Genomic DNA, 19725 nt, shown 5'->3' with positions numbered 1-19725 from the left:
TCTGCGGAGAGCGCTGGCGCCGGGGACGGTCGGGTCGGGTCGGCGCGGCGGTGGCGGGGAGTGGCGCGGCGGGACGATGAGCGACAGCGGGGAGCAGAACTACGGCGAGCGGGTAATACTCGGAGCCTGAGCGCGCGGCCCGGCCGCCCCTCCCCTCACACGCACACTTCCTCCGGCTCCGGGCGGGTGGAGCGGCCGCCCCCGCGTCGCCGTCGGGGCGGAGCGGGAGGGGCGGCGGCGGCGAGGAGGCCGCTGAGGAGGGCCGGGGCCGGGCTCGACGCGGGAAGATGGCGGCGGGAAAGGAGGTGGGGGCGCGCGGCGGGGCGGTGAGGCGGCCCGGCGCCATCTTGGGCTGGTGACCGGGAGCGCCGAGAGGGACAAAATGGCCGAGGGCGGGCGGCGCGGGCCGGGCCCGGCGCTGCGGGGCGGCCTTCTCCGTGCTGCGGCTGTCCGCGGGCTGCCGCTCCGGTGGAAGGCGGCCCCTCGGGGCACGGGGCGGCTGTGGGGGCTCGGGGGCTTGGGGTGGGGAAGGGGAGCGGCGGAGCTGAGGAGGAACCCAGCCGCCTCTTTGTGCTTTGTTATCCTCCCTCAAAACTGTATCGCCATCCGCTTCTGGGGGGAGGTTTTCTACTGCAGGCGTTTCTCCTTTAATCTCCGAGGTCTGTAGCCCTTACTGCCGTGTTTTGCTTGTCTCAGCGTCAGTTTTTAACTTGCAGAGCGAGGAATTGTGGGGCTGGTAGGGAGCTCGGAGTTTAAACCTTCACTGCAGGGGTCAAAAGAATTGAAACGTAATAAAACTGAGGGGGGAGGGAAACTGCAATGTCTTGTATCTTTCTTTGAAAATGGCCTTTTTGCTACAGCAAAGCTTGGTAGGATGTGAGTGTTACTATTTCAGGGTAGGGTAGGTCAGAAAATTGTCATCCTTGGAGGCTAGAAAACGCTGGATGGAATTGGATACTGAAAACTGGTGTTAAGGAATAGACTTGTTCTGCCCTCAGTGCTCTTTTCTTCGCAGTTCATGCCATTCTCATCCCAGGTGTGTTTCCCATTAGTGAGCATTGCATCTCATGTACCCAGGGATTTCTGCATGTTAGTTTAAGTAGATTTAATTGCAGTTGTGCAAGTCAGGCGCAAAACCAGTTTAAGACAGTAGTTTAACTTTAGAGAAACTTGTCAGGCTAACCTGCATAGAGCTTTTTTTCTTTTGTTAGAATGGTAGGAAACATTAAGACCTTATTGTAGAGCCTTCTTGAAACATAATTTTGTAGAGTATGTCTGTTTTTGTATTTGTGTACTTTTATTTAAAAAAAAAGTAATGGACAGACCATCTTCATCGTGAACAAGGTTTAAAGTAAGTTGCAACTGACTAGAGCATGTTTAGAAGAATGTTATTCCTCTGTAACTGAGCTTTGACTCATAGGTAAGTTGTATGCAGTTGTTTGTAAAACTAAAAGATGCAGCCATTTAGTTAGAAGCTTGCTATTCTAGAGTAGGTGAGGGAGTGGCTTTTTGAGTGTTACTACCAATGTTGGTTAGTGTGTTTGTTTGAATAACCAAAACTTCTGTTTTAGTTGGTAGCCTTCTGTTTCCTTATGCTGCAAGCACCAAAATTTACTTGCAGAGTAGGAACTCTGCTTGGATGTATAACCGAGGGTATGACTTTACAGCTGTCTGTTAAGCTGTTGCAAGTCCATGCTGCTGTCAAGAGGTGTGTATCTGCTTTCTCCCTTGTAGCAGTGTTTGTACAGTCAGATCTGGGAACCGGATGAGCTGAATTTGTCTGATTCCATTTCCAGCTGTATGAGGTAGCCGTGAATACTCTGTCAGTTCTGGGGATGAAGAAGCAGTACTGGGTGCTTCCACAAGTAATGGCACTTGCTGTTTTGGAGGCAGCAGGAACTTAAACTGTCTTATGCCATAGTTTTTGTTTTCTGAATGTTTGCAGTCAAACTCTTTCTCAGCTTATGCTTCGTGATGAAATTAAACTCTAGAAACTTTAAAGCTAAGAAATGATAACTTATTCAGTGATACATGGCTTCAAGCACCGGAATATTGGCAGCACACCATAACCAACTATGGCTGTTTCTGAAGATGCTTTTGTTTTCATTCACTGTGCTCAGTAGAGTGTGTGTAGCTAAGTAGGGCTGGAGAAAAGGCTGGTTGCCAGAAAGTCTTGCTTCCTCTGCCCCCTGCATGTTTGCAGCCTGCAGATAGCTATTCACCTTGTGAATTAATTGATAGTCTGGGAAGGTTAGAAGCAGTGTGGTCACACAATGCCACCAAGGTAGGTCATGCTTTGTGCCTCCTCCCCCAGCTTCAGGCCACATCTCCTGGTAGGCAGTGCAGTATCCTGAGCTGTCAGAAAGTAATTTGGCTTTTTTTTGCTGAGGGGCTTTTCTCAGTACTGAGTGATCAGTTGATCCTGTGCCTCAAAAGGACAAGCAGAAGCTTTTTTCTTGGTTTTTTTTTTGCTTTTTTTTTTTTTTTTTTTTTTTTTTTCCATTGGTAAATTTGGGAATAGCATGGCTGAGCGTGTGTGAAACTGGCACCCTGACACCTTGGATCAGTCTGCAGTCAGATTTGGTAATGCACAGTGGTGGGTTGTATGCCTTCCTTCAGGAGAACGAGTGGAAACGCCTGAGTTGGTAAGGCTTTAGTATAAATAGTACCAGTAATACTGACTATTTAAGTTGTAAGACAAATCTACAGTTCTACAGTGTGAGGAAAAATTGGATTGGGAAGTAGAGATCTAACACAGTTCTGGTGCATACCTTGCAGCTGCTTCTGCCTGTGGTGATTTTGTCTGTGCTTCAGCTTTTCAGGATTAGAAACAGTAGCTTTTCAGTAAGGAGCATCAGCTTTGATTTGCTTACCAGAAGTACTTGAATATGGCAGGAACAATAGTGCCTGCTATATTTTCTTTTTCCCCATGGTGTGAGCCTGATGCTTTTTTTTTTTTTTTTTTTAAGCTTGAAATTCACAAAGGAGCAAAAAGGAAAAGAAGGCACTGTGTTAAGACTAAAAGTAGTGGATATCCCAATATCAGTGAGCAGTGGGACAAACTTATGTGGACCTTCAGCGGGTCACACAATGGAGTATAAAGTTTGGGGCTTGCAGATGAAGACATCAGCCATTAGCTTATGCTAATAGCACTTTCCTACTGTATTTCTTCAAAGCTTAATGGCTTCCAAAAATCCTCAGAAGGGTGTGGGGGTGCCGCTGTGCGTGGTGCTCCTTGCTGCCTTCCTCCCACAGCAGTGAGCATTTCTTGTCCTGTCAGTCTGAGCCCTTCTGTCTCTGTGCATTGCTCCTTCTGCCTAGCTGAAGTCTGTCGAGAGGGTTATGTTCAGCGAGTAGTTGATTCCCTCAAAGGAAGAACGGCCTTAATTGTTGTTTCTTTGTGTGTAATCCCTTCTTCAAATCTTTTTCCAACTCTCTTCTTTTACATTTGCTCAGAACTCATCTACGTGGGCTTTTTCTTTTGAAGGAAATAGCAGGTTTAGGGTAAACTAATTTGTAATTCAGGCCTCAGTATTTCCACTGCCTTTCACAGACTTGCTGAGTATGGTGGCAATGGCTTAAAACACCTTAATTGTTTTGGCAAAGAAGAACATGGCTTTGACTAACTTTGCTTTCTTTCTATTGCTCTTAGTATTAACTAATTAAAACTCTGCTTCACGCTGCAAGTTCCTTCTCTCTGAACTGTTATTTTACAGTAGGCAATTGTGAATAGCAGATCTCTGTTGTAAGTCACATGGAAGCAGCTTAAGTGCACTTAAACATTGGTTTAGCGAATGATTTTGTGAATGATACAGAGTGCCCTCTAAGTTGAGTGCTGAGATTTAAGAGATGTTAGAGATAGATCGAATGTTTTTGAACAAATCCTGTCTGATTTGGAAAGAAATAACATGTCTGAAAGCCCTAATTAGCTCAGATTGTTACCAAAGCAGAGTGCATGTAAATAATAGAGCAGGAGGGATATTCTTGCAGGGCAGCATGTGAGTGTGTTGCTTTGTTGCACAGAAGTCTGTTTTCACTCTGGAAAACCCCCATTTGGAGGCGTGAGGCCTGTGTGTGTAACCGGTGCAGGCAGGCGGCACAGCGAGCTGGGAGCACTCCCACAGGCTTACGGCCTGTAAGCACCTCCCAGAAAGCAACAGGGTTGTGGAAGGAAGTGGCTGAAAGAGGAACTGCACTGCTTTCTGCATTCTTCTACTTTGAGGCATCTCTGGCTGCAGCAGGGGCTTAACTTGACTTCAGGCACTTTTTTAAGTACGTGGTTCATAAAGTACCAAGTATGGGAGTTTGCTCGTGCTGGCATTGATCAGTAGGTCGCTAGTTGATCTGTGGTGCATTTGCTGTTAAATATAGGCATAAATAGCAAATTTAGTTACGTAGCGCTAAGCTTAAACTGAAATTGTCTATAAAATAATAGGGAAGTGGTAGATATGATTCTGCATATGTAGTAAAAGTCCAGAACATTTTTTTTTCTAGTTTCAGTTTTGGCACTAGATTTTATCCTGGAGTTTTTAAATATTCTTCATCCTGTTCTTTTTCTATTAAGGTTAATGTTGAAGAAGGAAAATGCGGAAGTCGCCATTTGACAAGTTTTATAAATGAGAATTATTTGAAGCTCAGGAATAAGTGAAGCTGAAATTTGAAAAAAAAGAAAGTGAATGCATGCTAATTATCAGACCAGAAGTCCCACTTGTAGAATATTGAGCAATTTGTGTGAAGTGGGGAAGATGAAAGAAGTCAGAATTTGAAACGGAAGAATGAAGAAAAGGAATAAAAATGAAGTTAAGATAAGAAGTAATCTGGAATCTGAAAGCACTACGCTAAGTAATTACTAGTCTGTTTATGTGTCCCTGTATATTTTGCTAAACATGCATGCATTATCTGTTTAATAGCAAAAGTACATGCAGGGTAAAGAAGTGTCTACCAGGGAAGAACTTCTTAAAAATCTAGGCAGTTCTAATGCCAACTGCCCGGACACATAGATATGAATTTTTACCATTTATTTCACTGGAGCTTGTTTACAGACCGTAGGTAAACCAGAACTTGTGTACAAATTAGGCTTTCAATATCTGCGTGCAGGAATCCCGTTCTGCTTCCAGAAGCGGAAGTGCTCATGGGTCTGGCAAGTCGGGGAGGCACACCCCTGCAAGATCTCGATCTAAGGAGGATTCAAGGCGTTCCAGGTCAAAGTCTAGATCCAGGTCTGAATCCAGGTGAGTTCCTTTTTACCTCTTCCTCCTCTTGGCGAGTCAGATGTCTTTGGATTATTATGGATTACTGTGTCAGAGGTGAACTGAAGTGCACTGCAGCCCAGTTCTGTTACCGAGGGTCATTGGTGATGGTGCATACGCAAAGAGGCTTGTGTGGTTTCAGAATTAGAAAGCCGAATGATCAAGTTAGATCTTGTTGCAGCCCTTTTTGAGAAGCATTCTGCTTTGTAGGCCTGTATCTCTGCTGGTCTGGTTTGTAGTTGGCCTGCCTCTGAAGTTTCTCTGCGAACAGTGGCTAGCTTCTGAGCCTGATGCTCCAGGAGCTCCGGGTTTTATTTTCCTCTTCACTGGAAGAAACTGACATGTCACCACATCTTATGTGTTAGGTGACGCTGTTCTTCACTGGAAGCACTGATGTTTTAGAATAATTGCTGATTCGTTCTCTGAGAAAGAAGCAGATAAGTATAATAAAAAACAGAACTGACCTGTCTTAGCATTTAAACATGTTCTTATTGAACTTGAAATTATCTGAAGAGCTCTAAAGATTGGGCAGCTTCCTAAGCTTCCAAAAAAGGTGTGGAGAAAGTAACTTTGTTATTTGTTCTGGAATTGAATGCATGAAAATGCTTCTAGGACTGGGTTACCAGTCCTTTGACTTATCTGCTAAGCAGGCTGCAGGCAGTGACAGCATCCCCCTTGAAACCACTAACAGACTTCTTACTGAGACACAAAATATGCCCATGGTCCAAAAATAAGGCAGTAAACGTCAGGACTGCCCACTTGGCATTGGGCTCACCATGGGTGTTGTGCAGAGGGTACATAATTAAAAAGTAAGGATGAAGAGGCTACAAAGCCTGCAGAAGGGTGAATGGCATTATTTTCTGAAGAGTCTAGAGAATTCAGTGCCGAGTGCAGGATGAATGTATTGATGGTACCTTCAGTCATTTGTAAGCATTCAGAGGAGAAAAACAAACAAAAGCTTGGGTTTCAGTGGTAGCGTTTCCAGCTGAGCTGTTCACAATGTGTTTTTGTGTGTAAGCTCTGAATTAGGTTTACCAGAGCCTCAGGGTCAGGGTGTGGGAGGGATAACATTTCTGGAAGACATCACGCAGTCACCCCCGATGGAAAATGATGATGTATATACTGTGCTTAGGCTGGATTGTAAGGATAGAATGAACAATCTGAAAGACTTTAATGGCAAGGTAAATACCTTCTCAAGAATGTTGACAGCAGAGGAACGAGGTTGTTTTTGCTGTATATTTCAGTCAGACACAACTGTCAAATCATACACTTAACCTGTAGTGCAAGAACAGAAATGTGAAGCTGAAGGAATGAATACTTGGTGTTGCCAGTAGTGATGGGATTGGAGGATGGCTCAGGAGAGGTCCTGTCCAAACTTCTGTTTCAGACAGACTCCTCTGGGTTTGGATGGTGTTCTTGGAACTTCATACAGTTGGGCTTTTAAAGGCTCTGTGGGTAGAGACCACACAGCTTCCTTGAGGAACCTTTTAGAGTGGCAAGCAAGTCAAGACCCAGCCCAGCATGTTCTTCTGCACCATAGTAACCCCTTGGGCTTCCTTAGTCTTTGAAGCGCTGCTTTTCGCTTGCAGAATAACCTCAATGCCATGTAGGAATGCAGCCTCACATAGTTTGAAATGCTGCTAGAGGCAAACACAAGAACTAGGCCTTCCAAGTCTTGCTGCTGTGATACAGTTTTTAAAGTAACCATGCAAATATTTCCATTTGCAAGGAACCTTTCAAATTGTACCATGGCATCTGACTTCTTTTTGATGAACAACAGTGAGTGCTTATGACTGCCACAGCTTCCTGAGCATTTAACAGCTGTCCTGAAAATACCTACAGCTGGAAATAACAAAAGGATCTTGTAAGCCTAAGATGGTTGGTTAGCAGAATTGTGAATTGTATGCAGAACCAGTATCCTCAAATCTTGATTTGAAGTGCCATCACTGTCATGAGCTCTGGCTCTCACCAGAGAGAGCATTGTGAAGTCTTTCATAGTGTGTGCTTGTTTCTGTTGCAAATATATTTTTGAGCTGCTAGCTTTATAAATGTGAACTTCTCTTAGGACCAAATCTGTGTCTTTGCATGTTTGTCCTTTGGGCTGTGGATACTTTTGATTTGAAAAATCCAAAGCTGTTTTTCTTGAAGTTTTCATCAGCAGAAACAAGAGGTATTCTGCCCAGGCTTGTTGTCTTTGCCTGGTTCTTTGTAATGTCTAAGCAATCCTTGATGAAGGAACATGGCTTTCAGCTGTGATGGTTTTGCAGCAGAGGAGAAAAATGGCAGTAGTGTTTAGCATTTAAGACAGCAATATGACCAGTGCCTATTTAAAATAAGCCTTGTTCTCTCAGTGGTTTATCTAGCTTAGAAGGGTCTAGCTTTTGTTCATTGTAGTGGGTGCTTTCTGGAATGTGGAACATCGATTCTGTGTTTGTCTTCAGGCTTCCTGTACCAGAGGCTGAGATGTCGCTGTGTGCACATGCTGAGTTTCTCATTTTATTATTTCATTGTCTTTTTATACAATCTTCCCTGCCTCCGGGAGGTTCCCTCTTCTGTTTCTTTCAATATTTTGTTCTTATACCCCACCCACCTTCCCAATTACTTGTTCTCTGTGCATACCTAAGTGTTGTAATGGGACATGCTGAAGTCATTTCTTCTGGAAGTGTATGTATTCTTCAAGCTGGGGAAGGCAAGACTTGCTGGGCTCACTTCTGAACAGGTCAAAGACAGATGCTTAACTGGTGACAAAACCTGATAGTGGATGAAGCTGTTAAATGCTCAGGAGGGAGTAAAAACTGGCTTGGATCAAGAGCATCGTTTGTCCCAGGGCAGTGTTTGGGCTACTGTGTGACACCGAGTCCTGCAGCAGTGGCTTCTGGGCTCAGTCGGCTTCCACAAAAGGGGAAGAGCGTTCAGGCCCAAATAAGAGCATGAAGATGAGTAACTTATGGCTAAGGACCTTTGGATATTAAACTGTTCAGTGCACTTCTTAGTCTTGCAGACATTTTCTTTGTAGCTGCATGGAATGCAGGTCATTCAGTGACTGCAAACAGCACACCACACTTGGGTGTAGCTGCTCCAGCGCCTGCCTAGCTGTTCAGGCAGGGCTGTCTGCACTGGGAGAGCTGAGGGCTTAGTTGGAGGAATTGGAGTGTTCATTGGCCTCATGGAGCTGGTGCTGTCAGTAAACACTTCTAAGTAGAAGCAGGCTGAAATTTGTGAGCAGTTGCACCTCTGCCTAAATACACTTGAAAAGTGAACATGTAAGCATGTACGAACAGCTGATGTTAAATAACTGTTAAAACAGTAAAAGGTAAATAAGTGCACTACCACTTAACTTCTTCAGTCCTGTTAAGCTCTGTTTTGGGGGCGTGTTGCAGATTCCTGTGTTTGTCATTATGAACTCTTTAGAAGAAATATTTGTCTATCTGTGTCATTGAAGGCAGTGCTATTCTGAGTGCTAGAGTGAGCAGAAGTGTGCACCTCTCCAGTTGTGCATGTGACAGTCACCTTTGCTGTTAATTCCTGTTCCTTCTTTCTACTAAGTCTTTTGGAGAGAATTTTCAGCTATTTTATTTTTACTTAAATACTGCTGTAAGTGCTGTGAATGTTCTGGGCAAAGCAAGTTCAAAGCTTTTTGAGGAATCGAAAGCCAGCCAAAATGTTGAAGCCCCTCTTTTTCAGTAATACGTTAAGACCAAGAGATCGGTCCTTGAGATTAATGACTCAATTGATTGTAGCTTAATCACGTGCCACCACAGGTTCTTAAAATGTATTTGTTCAGACTTCTGCTTATGACTCTCTGAGGTACTTTTGCGGGGTTCTGGAAGAAAAACACTGTCCCTCTTCTTTTTTCCTCAGATCTAGATCCCGGAGGAGTTCCCGCAGGCACTACACCAGGTCACGCTCTCGTTCCCGCTCTCACAGGAGGTCCAGAAGTAGGTCGTACAGTCGCGATTACCGGCGGCGGCACAGTCACAGCCATTCCCCCATGTCTACTCGCAGGCGCCACATTGGGAACAGGGTACGTGTGCTCTACATGCAGATGACTGCTGCGTATCTTCAAATCCGTGCGTTCGTTCGTCTTCCTTTTCTGTGGAATGCAACCTGCTGAGGTGTGTTTGAAAGATGAGTGCTGGCAGTGCAGGCTGATGTTGGTGTGCCTGCTGTAGTAAACGAGCAGATGGATGCAGTGAGGGCAGAGGTAGGATTAGGAGGGAGAGGCATTTGTCTTCCCTAGATCTAGAAAGTCTGGAAAACTAAAACATTTAATTTAAAGCTGGCTTAGTGGTTCATTAAGTAAGAGCTTGTAAAGCAACTAGAAAGCTGTTGAATCTCGGGTGACTGAGAGCAGTGGGATTCCAGCTAAAGCTGGCGAGGAAGCAATGGCTAAAATGTATGATGTGATCCATGCCTCTCTGTATCCACATTCAGCAGTCACCAGCATGTCTTTGGAGCAAAGACAGTATTTTTTTGTGTGTGCTGCCTCTATGGTTGGTACAGGGCTTCCAGAAATACAAAGTATTTCTATGAGAGAAGGATTTATGTCTGTAGGATTGATTAGAATAGAAGTGTCTCCTTCAATTTGACCCGGCTGTGGTCTCAGCAGTGTGTTTTTGTTGAAGCTCTGACAAATACAAACTTGTGCTATTCCTGGTGTAGCAAACACAGGTGTTTATTCTGATGCCTCTCTCTTCCTTTAGGCAAATCCTGATCCAAACTGTTGTCTTGGTGTGTTTGGGTTGAGCTTGTACACCACAGAACGAGATCTGAGGGAAGTTTTCTCCAAGTATGGTCCAATTGCTGATGTTTCCATTGTGTACGATCAGCAGTCTCGACGTTCAAGGGGATTTGCATTTGTGTACTTTGAGAACGTTGAGGATGCTAAGGAGGTAAGTTGCTGTGGCATGGACTGTGTGGGATGTTTGCTGTGTTTTTGGTTGCTGGGATGTATGTTTTATACCAGGATGTAGCCTGGGTAACTCACTGCTTGTCCTTAAAATGTGACACAGGAACCTCTTGTGTTAATTGCTTTCACTAGATGAAATAAGCATAACGCAAGCTAATGCAACGGTATCTTCCCTGCATTCTCAGAGCCAAAAATGTACTTCAGACCTCATGATAAAATGTCAGTGTTTGCTCAAAAGAGGCATCCTTTGTATTAGAGGAAATAGTGCAAGGCTATGATTCTGGTGTCTGTGTGGACTGGCTTGTATAATTCACAGAAGCAAACATCAACCTACTGTAGTGTGAACTGTGCCAACAAGAAAAGGAAAATAGAAACACATGTGCTCTCTTTTCTCTTAATTGTGTTCTTCCAAAATTCCATATGTGATCTTCTGTTTAATGTTAAGAGTACCCCAGACTGGTATTTCAGTGTTCTCAAATGCTCAGGTGCCCTAGGAAGGCATTAACATGCATTCTGCTTGCTTCTAGTGCTTCAGTTGTAAAGGGGAGAAAATTTCACCTAACAGTAAAAGGCCAGACAGGCTTTGTATTGAAATGATGTCTCTGCTGAACAACAAATTACTGAATATATGCTTACAATTGCTACAGAATGATCAGGGAAAGGAGCTTGCTAAGTGTATAAGTCTGCCCTCAGACCTGCCCTGGGTAGGGCCTTCGATTAGGCTTATCTTGTGCGTAAATTCCACTTTGTACCATCTGAGTGGCTATTTTTTTCCCCCCTGAAATTTGGCATAAGACTTCCATGGTAAACTGAAGCTTTGAATGTCAGCTGTCCTACATGGCAGGAAAAACAAAAACTATTTCAAATATTTTGTTGAGTATCTGCTTATGATTCAGTTATTACTGTATTCAAGGTTAGGGCAGGGTTTGAGGTTGTCTTTTGGAGCAGTGGGGGCTTCTGTGCTGTGTGTGAAGTTCCGTGTTGGAGCAGCTAAGATTCCTCGTAGAAGCATTTTCAAAGGCTCTTCTTGATCATATCAGAAACAGTGAAACAAGTGGTAAATTATGTTCCTCACAGACACTTCACACAATATAAGTCATGTTTAAGTAATTACTGAAGCTTATAGCCACGTAGCCTAGGATGTCTTAGCTTTTAGGCTCAGATAAATGTGAGGCATAAGCGAAATTTAGAACTGCCTTAACTGAGATTTTTTTAGGGCTTTTCTTAATATTCCAAGCAGTGGTTAGGAATTTGTGTAGGTAGTAAAGTTCATCCCTCCAGCTAACTGTATTTTATCTGTGCCTAGGCTAAGGAACGTGCCAATGGAATGGAGTTGGATGGAAGAAGAATCCGGGTAGACTTTTCCATAACAAAAAGACCTCACACACCTACCCCTGGAATCTACATGGGAAGACCCACTTAGTAAGTTACTACTGTGGCTTTTTTTTCCCCTGGAAGTGTAAGGGTCAGGATACATCATATCCTGTATTCTAAAAAACAAAATAACAGCAGCAAAACAATTTGTCAGTGGCTGATCTGAAGTCAGTCTAGGTTACAGTAAGCAGAAACTTGTGTCCACTAGTTAAGAAGTCCAAACATAAGTTGTCTGTACATTTAAGCCTGCAGTAAGAATTTTGGAGAATTTCTAAATTATTTCATGTTGTTTCTGAATGGTGGGTGTTTCCCTGTGTGCTCTCAAATACCAGTGGCTTTGCAAGCTCTAGTTTTCCAAGTGTCCCTCAACAAATACTACTGTGCAGCTCTGCTGCAGTTTGCCCTATCCATAGTGTAAACATTTGACAAAGTTACCAGCAATGTGAGTTGTTTTCCCAAGTAATCTTTCAGTTGTTTTCCCGAGATTTTCTGCTTACAGTGCTGTTGGCTGTGTATTGGTGTTGTATTGAGGCTCTAAGTTTATCTTTTTTAATGGAGAAATTGTTCCAAAAGCTTCCTGGGAGTTAGAAGTGAATGAGGAGTTGGTGCAGGCACATAGAATTCCTTGTGTGCCTGCCTTAAAACGTTGAGAGGTTTCAGAACAAAGAGGAAAGTAGCTGCTTTAAAGATGCAGCATTTTAAACAGCGCTGTTACGTAGTTCTGTTTCCATCCACAGCACTGGGAAGCACTCACACCGTCACTTCAACTGTGAGAATGGGGGCCAGTGACTGAAGTCATTTAAAATGACACATGCTTGACTGACTGCATTGCAAACAGAATTGATTGATTCGTTATTAAGTGAAATTCTCTGTTGTCACTTGCAGCGGCAGCTCCCGGCGGCGGGATTACTATGACAGGGGATATGACAGAGGGTACGACGATCGTGACTATTACAGCAGGTCATACAGGTGAGGCAACGGCTGTAGTGCTGAACTGCTTCACCTCCATTCTGCCACGGTGTGCCACGATATCTGTGCTCATTCCAATTGTGGGATCTCGGTACAAAAATGGCTGGTCAGTACAAATGAGGTTGTTCAGATATGAGAAATGCTTTGTGCTGTTTAACTTGAGCGTGGTTTGTTCTGCATTGCTTTTTTTAATTTATGGAAAACAAAGTACCGTTCTCTGCACTCACATTTTTTTTTAAATGCTGTTTTTTTTTTCCTTTTCCATCGTTAAAATGATGGGAATACAGGTGCTGATCTGATACTTGAGTTTGCATTTTAATGCCAAATTTAAATTAGTTTTTGAATGACAATGGGTAGGATGCTTCAGTACTCACCATTATCCCCTATGAACAATTATGACATCTCAAATGTTGCCAAAGCAAAGAATCAGATCTTACAGGATTGCTTGTTCTGTACTGGAAGTTTGTTTGGCAAGGCTTTTTTTAGCATACTGTTATCAGCTCGGATGAAGATGTTCTACTGCAGGCACTTGGGCTTCTTATTTCTGTCTGCAGTCTTGGGTTTTCAATAGTACAGTGGTTAACTTCCCTGATAGTGCTGAATTTCCAGGTGGCAACATAGATTGCTGGGGGGCTAGTAAAGTTGATAGAAAATCTGTTGAAAACTTGGTTGGCACTTAATTGGTTTTGGTGACACAGCTGGCTTTATATTCTGTGTTCTCTATTACGGAACACAGGAGGAGTTGTGTCATGTGAAATTCCTAGAATTTGACTCAGACACGTCAAATTGGGCACGAAGATGACACTTCATTTTTTTATCTAATTGCCCAATGTACCTTTGGTTGCAGAATCATAGAGCCGTTCCGCGTTGTTTGCTGTGCTTTAATGCATCAGCACTGGGTACATCTGTGACGGTTGCTTGATGACAATGTTTGGAGAAGCACGAGTTTGAATTACGTTCTCTTATAGCTCACAGACAATGAACAATCTAAATCCTTGCAGTGTGCTCTTCTGGATGTAGAAGAAAATGTTCTGTGTTTACATTTGTATGGTCCTGAGGACATTCGTATGTCACTGAGGACAGCCGTCTCCTCTTTCCTACTGCTCGCAAACACTTGTTTTTCCCAGCCTGTCATTGTGGATTTGGTCTGTTTCTCTCTTCCCTGCCTAGCTGTGCTTCTGCACTGCAGGGGCCAGGGGGAGGATCAAGGTGCCTCTGCATCATGACAGTGAATGCTGGAGACATGAGTGCTTTGCTCATAGTTCTGGGAAAGAGTATTTTCTGCCTTTAACAATCCATTTCCGTGCTACGTCAGTGGCTTTGAACATCCTGGAGAAATGCATGCCTGTTATCAAGGTTAAGCTGCTACAAGGACAAAGATGTATTGGTTTTCATCTTGCCAGCAATTGTACATAAGCTTCCACATGAAGTAGACGAGACCCAAAAGTAGCTCTTTGACCAAGCATTCTGCACAAGGTACAAAAAATTGACAATTATCCTCATCTTGCTTAATGTCCTGAAGATAATGAAATGAAAGCTAGCAGGCAAAACAACTGAAGCAGCTCCCAGAAATGTTGGGGAACAGAGAAGTCTGTTTCTCCCATTTTTTTCATTCTTCCTTCTGGGGGGAATTGTGATAAACTTACAAAAATGCCAAAAGCATACAGAGACCAGCAAAAAACAGGGCTATAGAATGTTTGATAATAGTTTTATGTTGTCAGTTTCTTGAACTTGCTCGTGGTACAGATCTCCTTTTACGAAGGATTTATCAAGGTTTTCTGGCTGTACTTTTTTTTTTTTTTTTTCCCAGTTGTAACTTACTCCTCCTTTAGATTCCTCACTTTAGATTATGGTATAACATGTCTTTACTCCTTGTGGTTCCTCATGGTGAACTGTGGCTCAGATCTTTTTGTAAAACATTATCAGAAGTTTGAATTTTTTCCCTTCTGAGAGCATACTACTGAGAATAGATGCAGAGACTGAGATTGACTGTGTACAAAGAAGAGTACGTGAATTAGGGGAAGAAAAGCAGGCCTGCAAGAAGTGAACTGCTTCAGTTGGTGCTGGTTTTAGTGCTAGCAGAATTCATAGCCACGTTGGTTCAGCTCTTGCAGGCAGTTGTGCTCCTGGCGATGTTCTGACCTTCCTGCGTGCTCTCCCATTCTGTGTCTGTCATGTGATATTCAGGGCTTTGGGGTGGAAATACTCAGAGTATTGACAGTTCTGCAGGAGTGATTTCCGTTCCCTAAAATAACAAATCTTTGTGAAGCTCACTGCAGAACCTTTCTAATATCTTCTCAGATACTGATATAGCAGGTAAAGCAGATACGAAAAGATTGAAAGTAAGCCACAGATGTTTGCACGTGTCTGCTTTACAAATACCATGGTCTTTTCTACTTAAATACTTAGTAATTATCCTGCAGGTATTGCTTGTTTGAAGGAGAGAGCAGAGTAGTGTTGCATAAGCTGTGGGTTCTCCCTTGAATAAGGGAAATGGGGTAAATAAATTCTAAATCCTGAATTGCAAGTGTTACACGGTACTGCTTAACCCTAGAAAGTCAATGAGCAATAATTACTTTACGTTTTCTTCCTTATTTGCTTTCTGTGCAGTGAAACTTGAAGGGAAATACAATGCAGGATGGAGTTATCATGCTAAAGTTTTTCTCATGTTGCTGTGGAATACTCAGCCTGCAAAATAGGGATGCAAAATAATGCACACTACCTAATCTTCCAAATGGAGAAACTTTGCTTTGGGGGGAAAAAGTAAAATAGGAGACTTGTTGGTTAGAAATGTAGTGGATTTTCTTGACTGTCGTATGATTGCTGCCTTTTTGAGCTGTGATAGTCACACCTGCTCCATAATCCAAACTTGATTCAGTAATGCTTTGCTATATATCTAAATCTGTGGAAGTAGCAGATCAGCCACTGAATATTGTGTAAGTATTATAACCTGTTGTTCAGTTCCAGGTGACTTCTGTACAAGAAGTTCTGGAGATGCCCTGTTTAAGCGTGATGAAGTGTTAAGGGTGTCTACCTCAGCCGTGGTGTCACCTTGGTCATCTTTCCTTAGCAATCTGATTTCAAGGCTTAACAATATTGCATGCTTTGAATGGATAAGCATCTGAGAATGGGAATGCTTTTAAAAGCAGAGGCTTCATACTGCTCTGAAATCACTGCTTGTTGAAGAGTATGATGTAAAACACAGTATTGGCCAGCGGAGTGCAAGACCTCTGCAGCTGCACCTTGCCACTTTCAGTATTTGGCGTTCAGCTAACACCCAGGAATCAAAAATGAAGGTAGTAGGGAAGTAACAAAGTATTTATCTAGTTAAGCTACCAAATGTTTTCTTCTCTTCACTTTATCATATGATTGAGCGTGTTTTTTACTTGCATGGTGAGCTTCTTTGTTAAATTTTCAAAACTGTTCTGCTTCTGTCTTCACAGAGGAGGAGGTGGAGGAGGAGGAGGAGGATGGAGAGCTGTTCAGGACAGAGATCAGTTTTACAGGTATGCCAGGAAAGCTTTTGGTGTCCGGTAAAAAATGGAAACGTTCTTCTGCGTGGCATCTTTGGGATATTTGAATCGAGTTTGAGGATATCTTCAAATGCAGTAAGAGCAACTGGGCTACTGTTGAATGCTTGAGAATCTTGGATGAGCAGTGGAATTTATTTCAAAGGCTTCCTCATTATGTGAAGGGGTGAGGTTAGTATGGGGGCAGGTTAGTGCAGCTTTACACAAGAAAAACTTGTGGTCTGTGCCAAGAAGTTAATGTCCTGAATAGTTTTTGTGAATGACTATTAAAGGGATTGGAGAAACTAGGTAAGGAACTGAGAAACTTGTGGTTGGATTGAAAAGGTATCCCAGAATTCTTCATCCGGACAAGTATTTCAAACTCAAAGTGTGATTGGGCTTTTGATTTGGGTGTTTGGGATGCTTTTGGCTTGAAACGGAAAACTCATATGTGTAAAATGTGAATGTGAATTCTCCTAGTGAATGTAGGAGAGCTTATTTCCTTTACTAGTCCATTGTAATGTCAATCTGGCCCTTTATTCACAAAAAGACTATTTGAGTTTTATTAAAGGTTTGCTTTTTCTCCAGTAGAAGCATTGATCAGGTCTTCATACTCTCGTTAGCTTTCCTCAGTACGCTATTGATTGAGATAACAGTATCTACATAGAGCTGCTGCCACTCATCACCACGGGGTTTAACAGAGGGGCTGTTCCTGTGGCCTTGTTTTGCAGGAGGAGATCACCATCCCCATATTACAGCCGAGGGGGATACAGATCTCGATCCAGATCTCGGTCCTATTCACCTCGTAAGTAATTCTAGTGCTCTCGTGTCAAAAGCTCGTTTCCACTTCGCCTCAACTTCTTCCTTTGAGCTTTCCCATCCCTAATGGCTTTAGTGTGGTTGTATTTATGTCGTTATGAATCACAGTTCCCTTTAAAGTTACATTGAGCAAGTGGCAACCTTGAGGGTAGAGCAAATATTTAGATTGCAACAAAATAAACTAGGTAATGCTGCTTTTTTTTTTTTTTCTTTCTTGGTAGTGCTTCTTTCTTGGGAACTCAGATTGGGCAGCAGTTTGTAGCATGTTGAGAGTTTGGTGAAGTGTAGAACAGCAAAGCTGAACTCACAGGTTTGGATATTGGGACTAAATTTGCTGATGCAACATGGAAAAGAGGAGGCTAACTTAAGCCAGCACCTAAATGGTGCTTTTGTCAAAGCAGCTTATTTGCATGACAGATAAAGCTGTATTTTGGCAGAAAGTTAAAGATGCAATAGCATTCCTAGCATATTCCCCTCGTAATGGATACACTTAGGATGAGTGTGCTGTGTTCTCAGCATTCTCATATTTACAGTCTGTGTCCAAAGGAAGACAGGTGGGACTGTGCTTTTACTGATACTGACTTTGGGGTGGGAATACTCAGAGTATTGACAGTTCCAGCAAGAGTGATTTCCGTTCCCTAAAATAACAGATGTTTGTGAAGCTCACTGCAGAACCTTTCTAGTATCTTGTAAGAAGTATCTCTGATATGACAGTGCTTTTACTGATACATGGGGAAACTGGCTTCAGCCCCAGATACAGGGCACATAGATCCTGTGTGCTGAAATGTCAGCCCTGTGTGTCTGACATGATTGGGCTTACAGAACAGTGCTGATGTTAAGCGTTGACAGGCAGATCATTGGGCACTTAGGAAATTGATGCGGACTGGAGGTGTGCAAGTGAAATCAGAACTTTGAAGATCTGCTAGTGTTTGGAAGTCTAATCCTGTGTATTTTTTTTCTTTCAGGTCGCTATTAAAGCATGACATGTAGAGGAATTTCTAGCTACAGCCTTTGAGTTGAAATTGCGAGTTTGTGGACAATATTTTTATTGTCTCTTCTGTTTAAACAAGTGAACAGTGCCTAGTGAATAGGTGACTTTTACACCTTTTATGAAGAATACTTCTGTGATGCTGTTTCATTCTGCATATTTGTGTAGTTTGGTGCTTTGTTCCAAGTTGTGTTTTGAAAGGAGTATGTTTTGCATGTATTTTTTTAGTCTCAATTTTGACTCCTGAAAGGTTTCTATTGTAAAAACAAACTGTTCAGTTAGTTTTTTTCTACTGATTCCAAGGTATTCTAAAGATCAAAACCTGTGTAAAGTGCTTTCAAAAAGTGAAAAATAAAATAAAAAAAGTTTGATTTTTTTTTTTTCTCTGTGCTTTTGACAAGTATAAGTTACGGGTTGAAAAGAGACTCCCACACGTACACGATATTCCATAACCTATGACACAAAGTTCATTAGTGAAGTTCACACAAAGGTTGTGTTGTTGGGTAATTGTTTTCTAATTGTGATACCTTCAGGTATGTAAATCCAGTGCGTAGAGATGTCCATGTGTAACGTGCACAGTAGCAGGAGGAAGGAGCAGCACTCAGGGATGGTGTACACATGGAGCAGCACAACTTAGCAACGTACGGTAATGCTGCTGAGCTTTGGGTGGGGGGGTGAGCTGCTAGCAGATGCTTTATCCCACGTAAGATGTAATCCTCTAAGGAGAGCTCAAAAGGGGGAGAGGGTTTCCTGGGAAGTAAATAGCTGCACGCTTATGAAAGGCAATGTAGGAACACACAGACTGTGTTGATTTTTTTCCTTTTGAAAGTCCATCTTTACCTGCATATGTGGGTAAAATGATGGAGGCAGTATGACTCAGTGCTTTCCTTTCCATTTTCTACTCAAAACAGTCAGAAGTGCCATTTTTGCCTACTAGGATTCATGAATATCATACACATAGAGGGAGATTACTTGCAAGATTTGGGAACAATGTGGAACTACATCTAACTGGAGCAGCCCCCATCCCAGTAGCGTAGCTGCCTGTATCTTGTAGTAGGCCTGGAGTAAGTGCAGTTTAGTGCTAGCAAGTCAGAGGTTTCTGTGGAGTTTCTTCCATGAGGTTGCACCAGAGGGAAAGGATCGATGATTGGGAACCTGTTAGTGCATTCTTACTTAGAAAATACAAATCATGGTTGTATGATCTGCTGTGCTGGCTGTCAGCAATAGAGAGTGCCACCAAGGCCATCACCAGTTGGGATTTGAGTGGTAAGGCATTGGTGTGAGCTTGTTTCCATCCCCTTTCCAAACGCTTTAATTTAACAAGTGCTTACGTACCCATGTAGGATCTGAGCTACACCCCAGTTCTTTTCAGGGGCAGTCATTTGTCCCTGAATCTGTTAGATTTTTAGAAGACTGGCCGCATACCATCTTACTTGCTTTTCCCTTTTGCTCTCTGAAGCAAACTTCAGCACATTCAGTGCCACTGCGTGAGGGAGAGATGGTATTCTAGGGCCTGAAGAAATGAGCCCTACCTGTGGCATCTTTGCAGAGGCCAGGAATGCTGACATCAGTGTGCCAAATCATCTCACAAAGGGAAGTTTCTACAGCTACTGAGGTATTCTGTTCTTTATTTCAGTTTTTATTGTATCTATAAGAATTATCTTTAGCACTGATTATTTTTAATTTTTAGTAACAATCTCCCCAACCCAGCCTACATCTATTCAAACCTGTAGCAGCATTCCATGCTGGAAGATGGCATGCAGCCATTTACCCATTGCAGCTTGAATCCCTGTGCATTGTTCCTGATCAGTGCAATCTCTAGGGTTGCGGTTAAGGACACAAGAATGGGCTTTTCCCCTCAAGGTGGATTTGCTGCATGGTGTGACTTTTCTGCTTTGCGGAGCAGGG

The 19725-nt window shown here is 42.9% G+C and overlaps 1 protein-coding gene and 1 long non-coding RNA gene across 4 annotated transcripts; both read left to right on the top strand.

The window, feature by feature from the left end:
* The first annotated feature begins 18 nt into the window (after positions 1 to 18).
* TRA2B (transformer 2 beta homolog) lies at positions 19 to 18193 on the top strand. Of its 3 annotated transcripts, XM_042820676.1 has the most exons (9): positions 19 to 112; positions 5098 to 5231; positions 9111 to 9273; positions 9953 to 10141; positions 11465 to 11580; positions 12418 to 12501; positions 15945 to 16007; positions 16742 to 16815; positions 17795 to 18193. In XM_042820676.1, the coding sequence occupies exons 1-9, from the start codon at positions 77 to 79 to the stop codon at positions 17803 to 17805; spliced, it is 870 nt and encodes a 289-aa protein (XP_042676610.1). In that variant the 5' UTR covers positions 19 to 76; the 3' UTR covers positions 17806 to 18193. The 3 variants fall into 3 exon arrangements, with proteins under 3 accessions (XP_042676610.1, XP_042676611.1, XP_042676612.1); XM_042820677.1 differs by lacking the exon at positions 17795 to 18193 and having other exon boundaries at positions 16742 to 16823; XM_042820678.1 differs by lacking the exons at positions 15945 to 16007; positions 16742 to 16815; positions 17795 to 18193 and adding an exon at positions 13817 to 15935.
* On the top strand, positions 242 to 4761 carry LOC122161315. The gene is made up of 2 exons (XR_006169155.1): positions 242 to 305; positions 4565 to 4761. It is a non-coding gene; the product is annotated as an uncharacterized LOC122161315 (long non-coding RNA).
* Positions 18194 to 19725: the final 1532 nt, after the last annotated feature.

The sequence above is a fragment of the Centrocercus urophasianus genome, unplaced genomic scaffold (genome assembly GCF_019232065.1).
Source record: "Centrocercus urophasianus isolate 14NV4802_14NV808 unplaced genomic scaffold, USGS_Curo_1.0 seq_19, whole genome shotgun sequence".
NCBI lineage: Eukaryota > Metazoa > Chordata > Aves > Galliformes > Phasianidae > Centrocercus > Centrocercus urophasianus.
Note: the sequence above shows the minus strand (reverse complement) of the source record. Positions and strands in the feature narration are given on the sequence as shown.

Excerpts from the sequence above, each read along its gene's own strand:
- TRA2B (XM_042820676.1), top strand. The coding sequence starts at position 77 with ATGAGCGACAGCGGGGAGCAGAACTACGGCGAGCGG. Across the intron at positions 5,232-9,110 it reads AGATCCAGGTCTGAATCCAG|ATCTAGATCCCGGAGGAGTT; the intron begins GTGAGTTCCTTT and ends TTTTTTCCTCAG. Across the intron at positions 9,274-9,952 it reads GGCGCCACATTGGGAACAGG|GCAAATCCTGATCCAAACTG; the intron begins GTACGTGTGCTC and ends CTCTTCCTTTAG.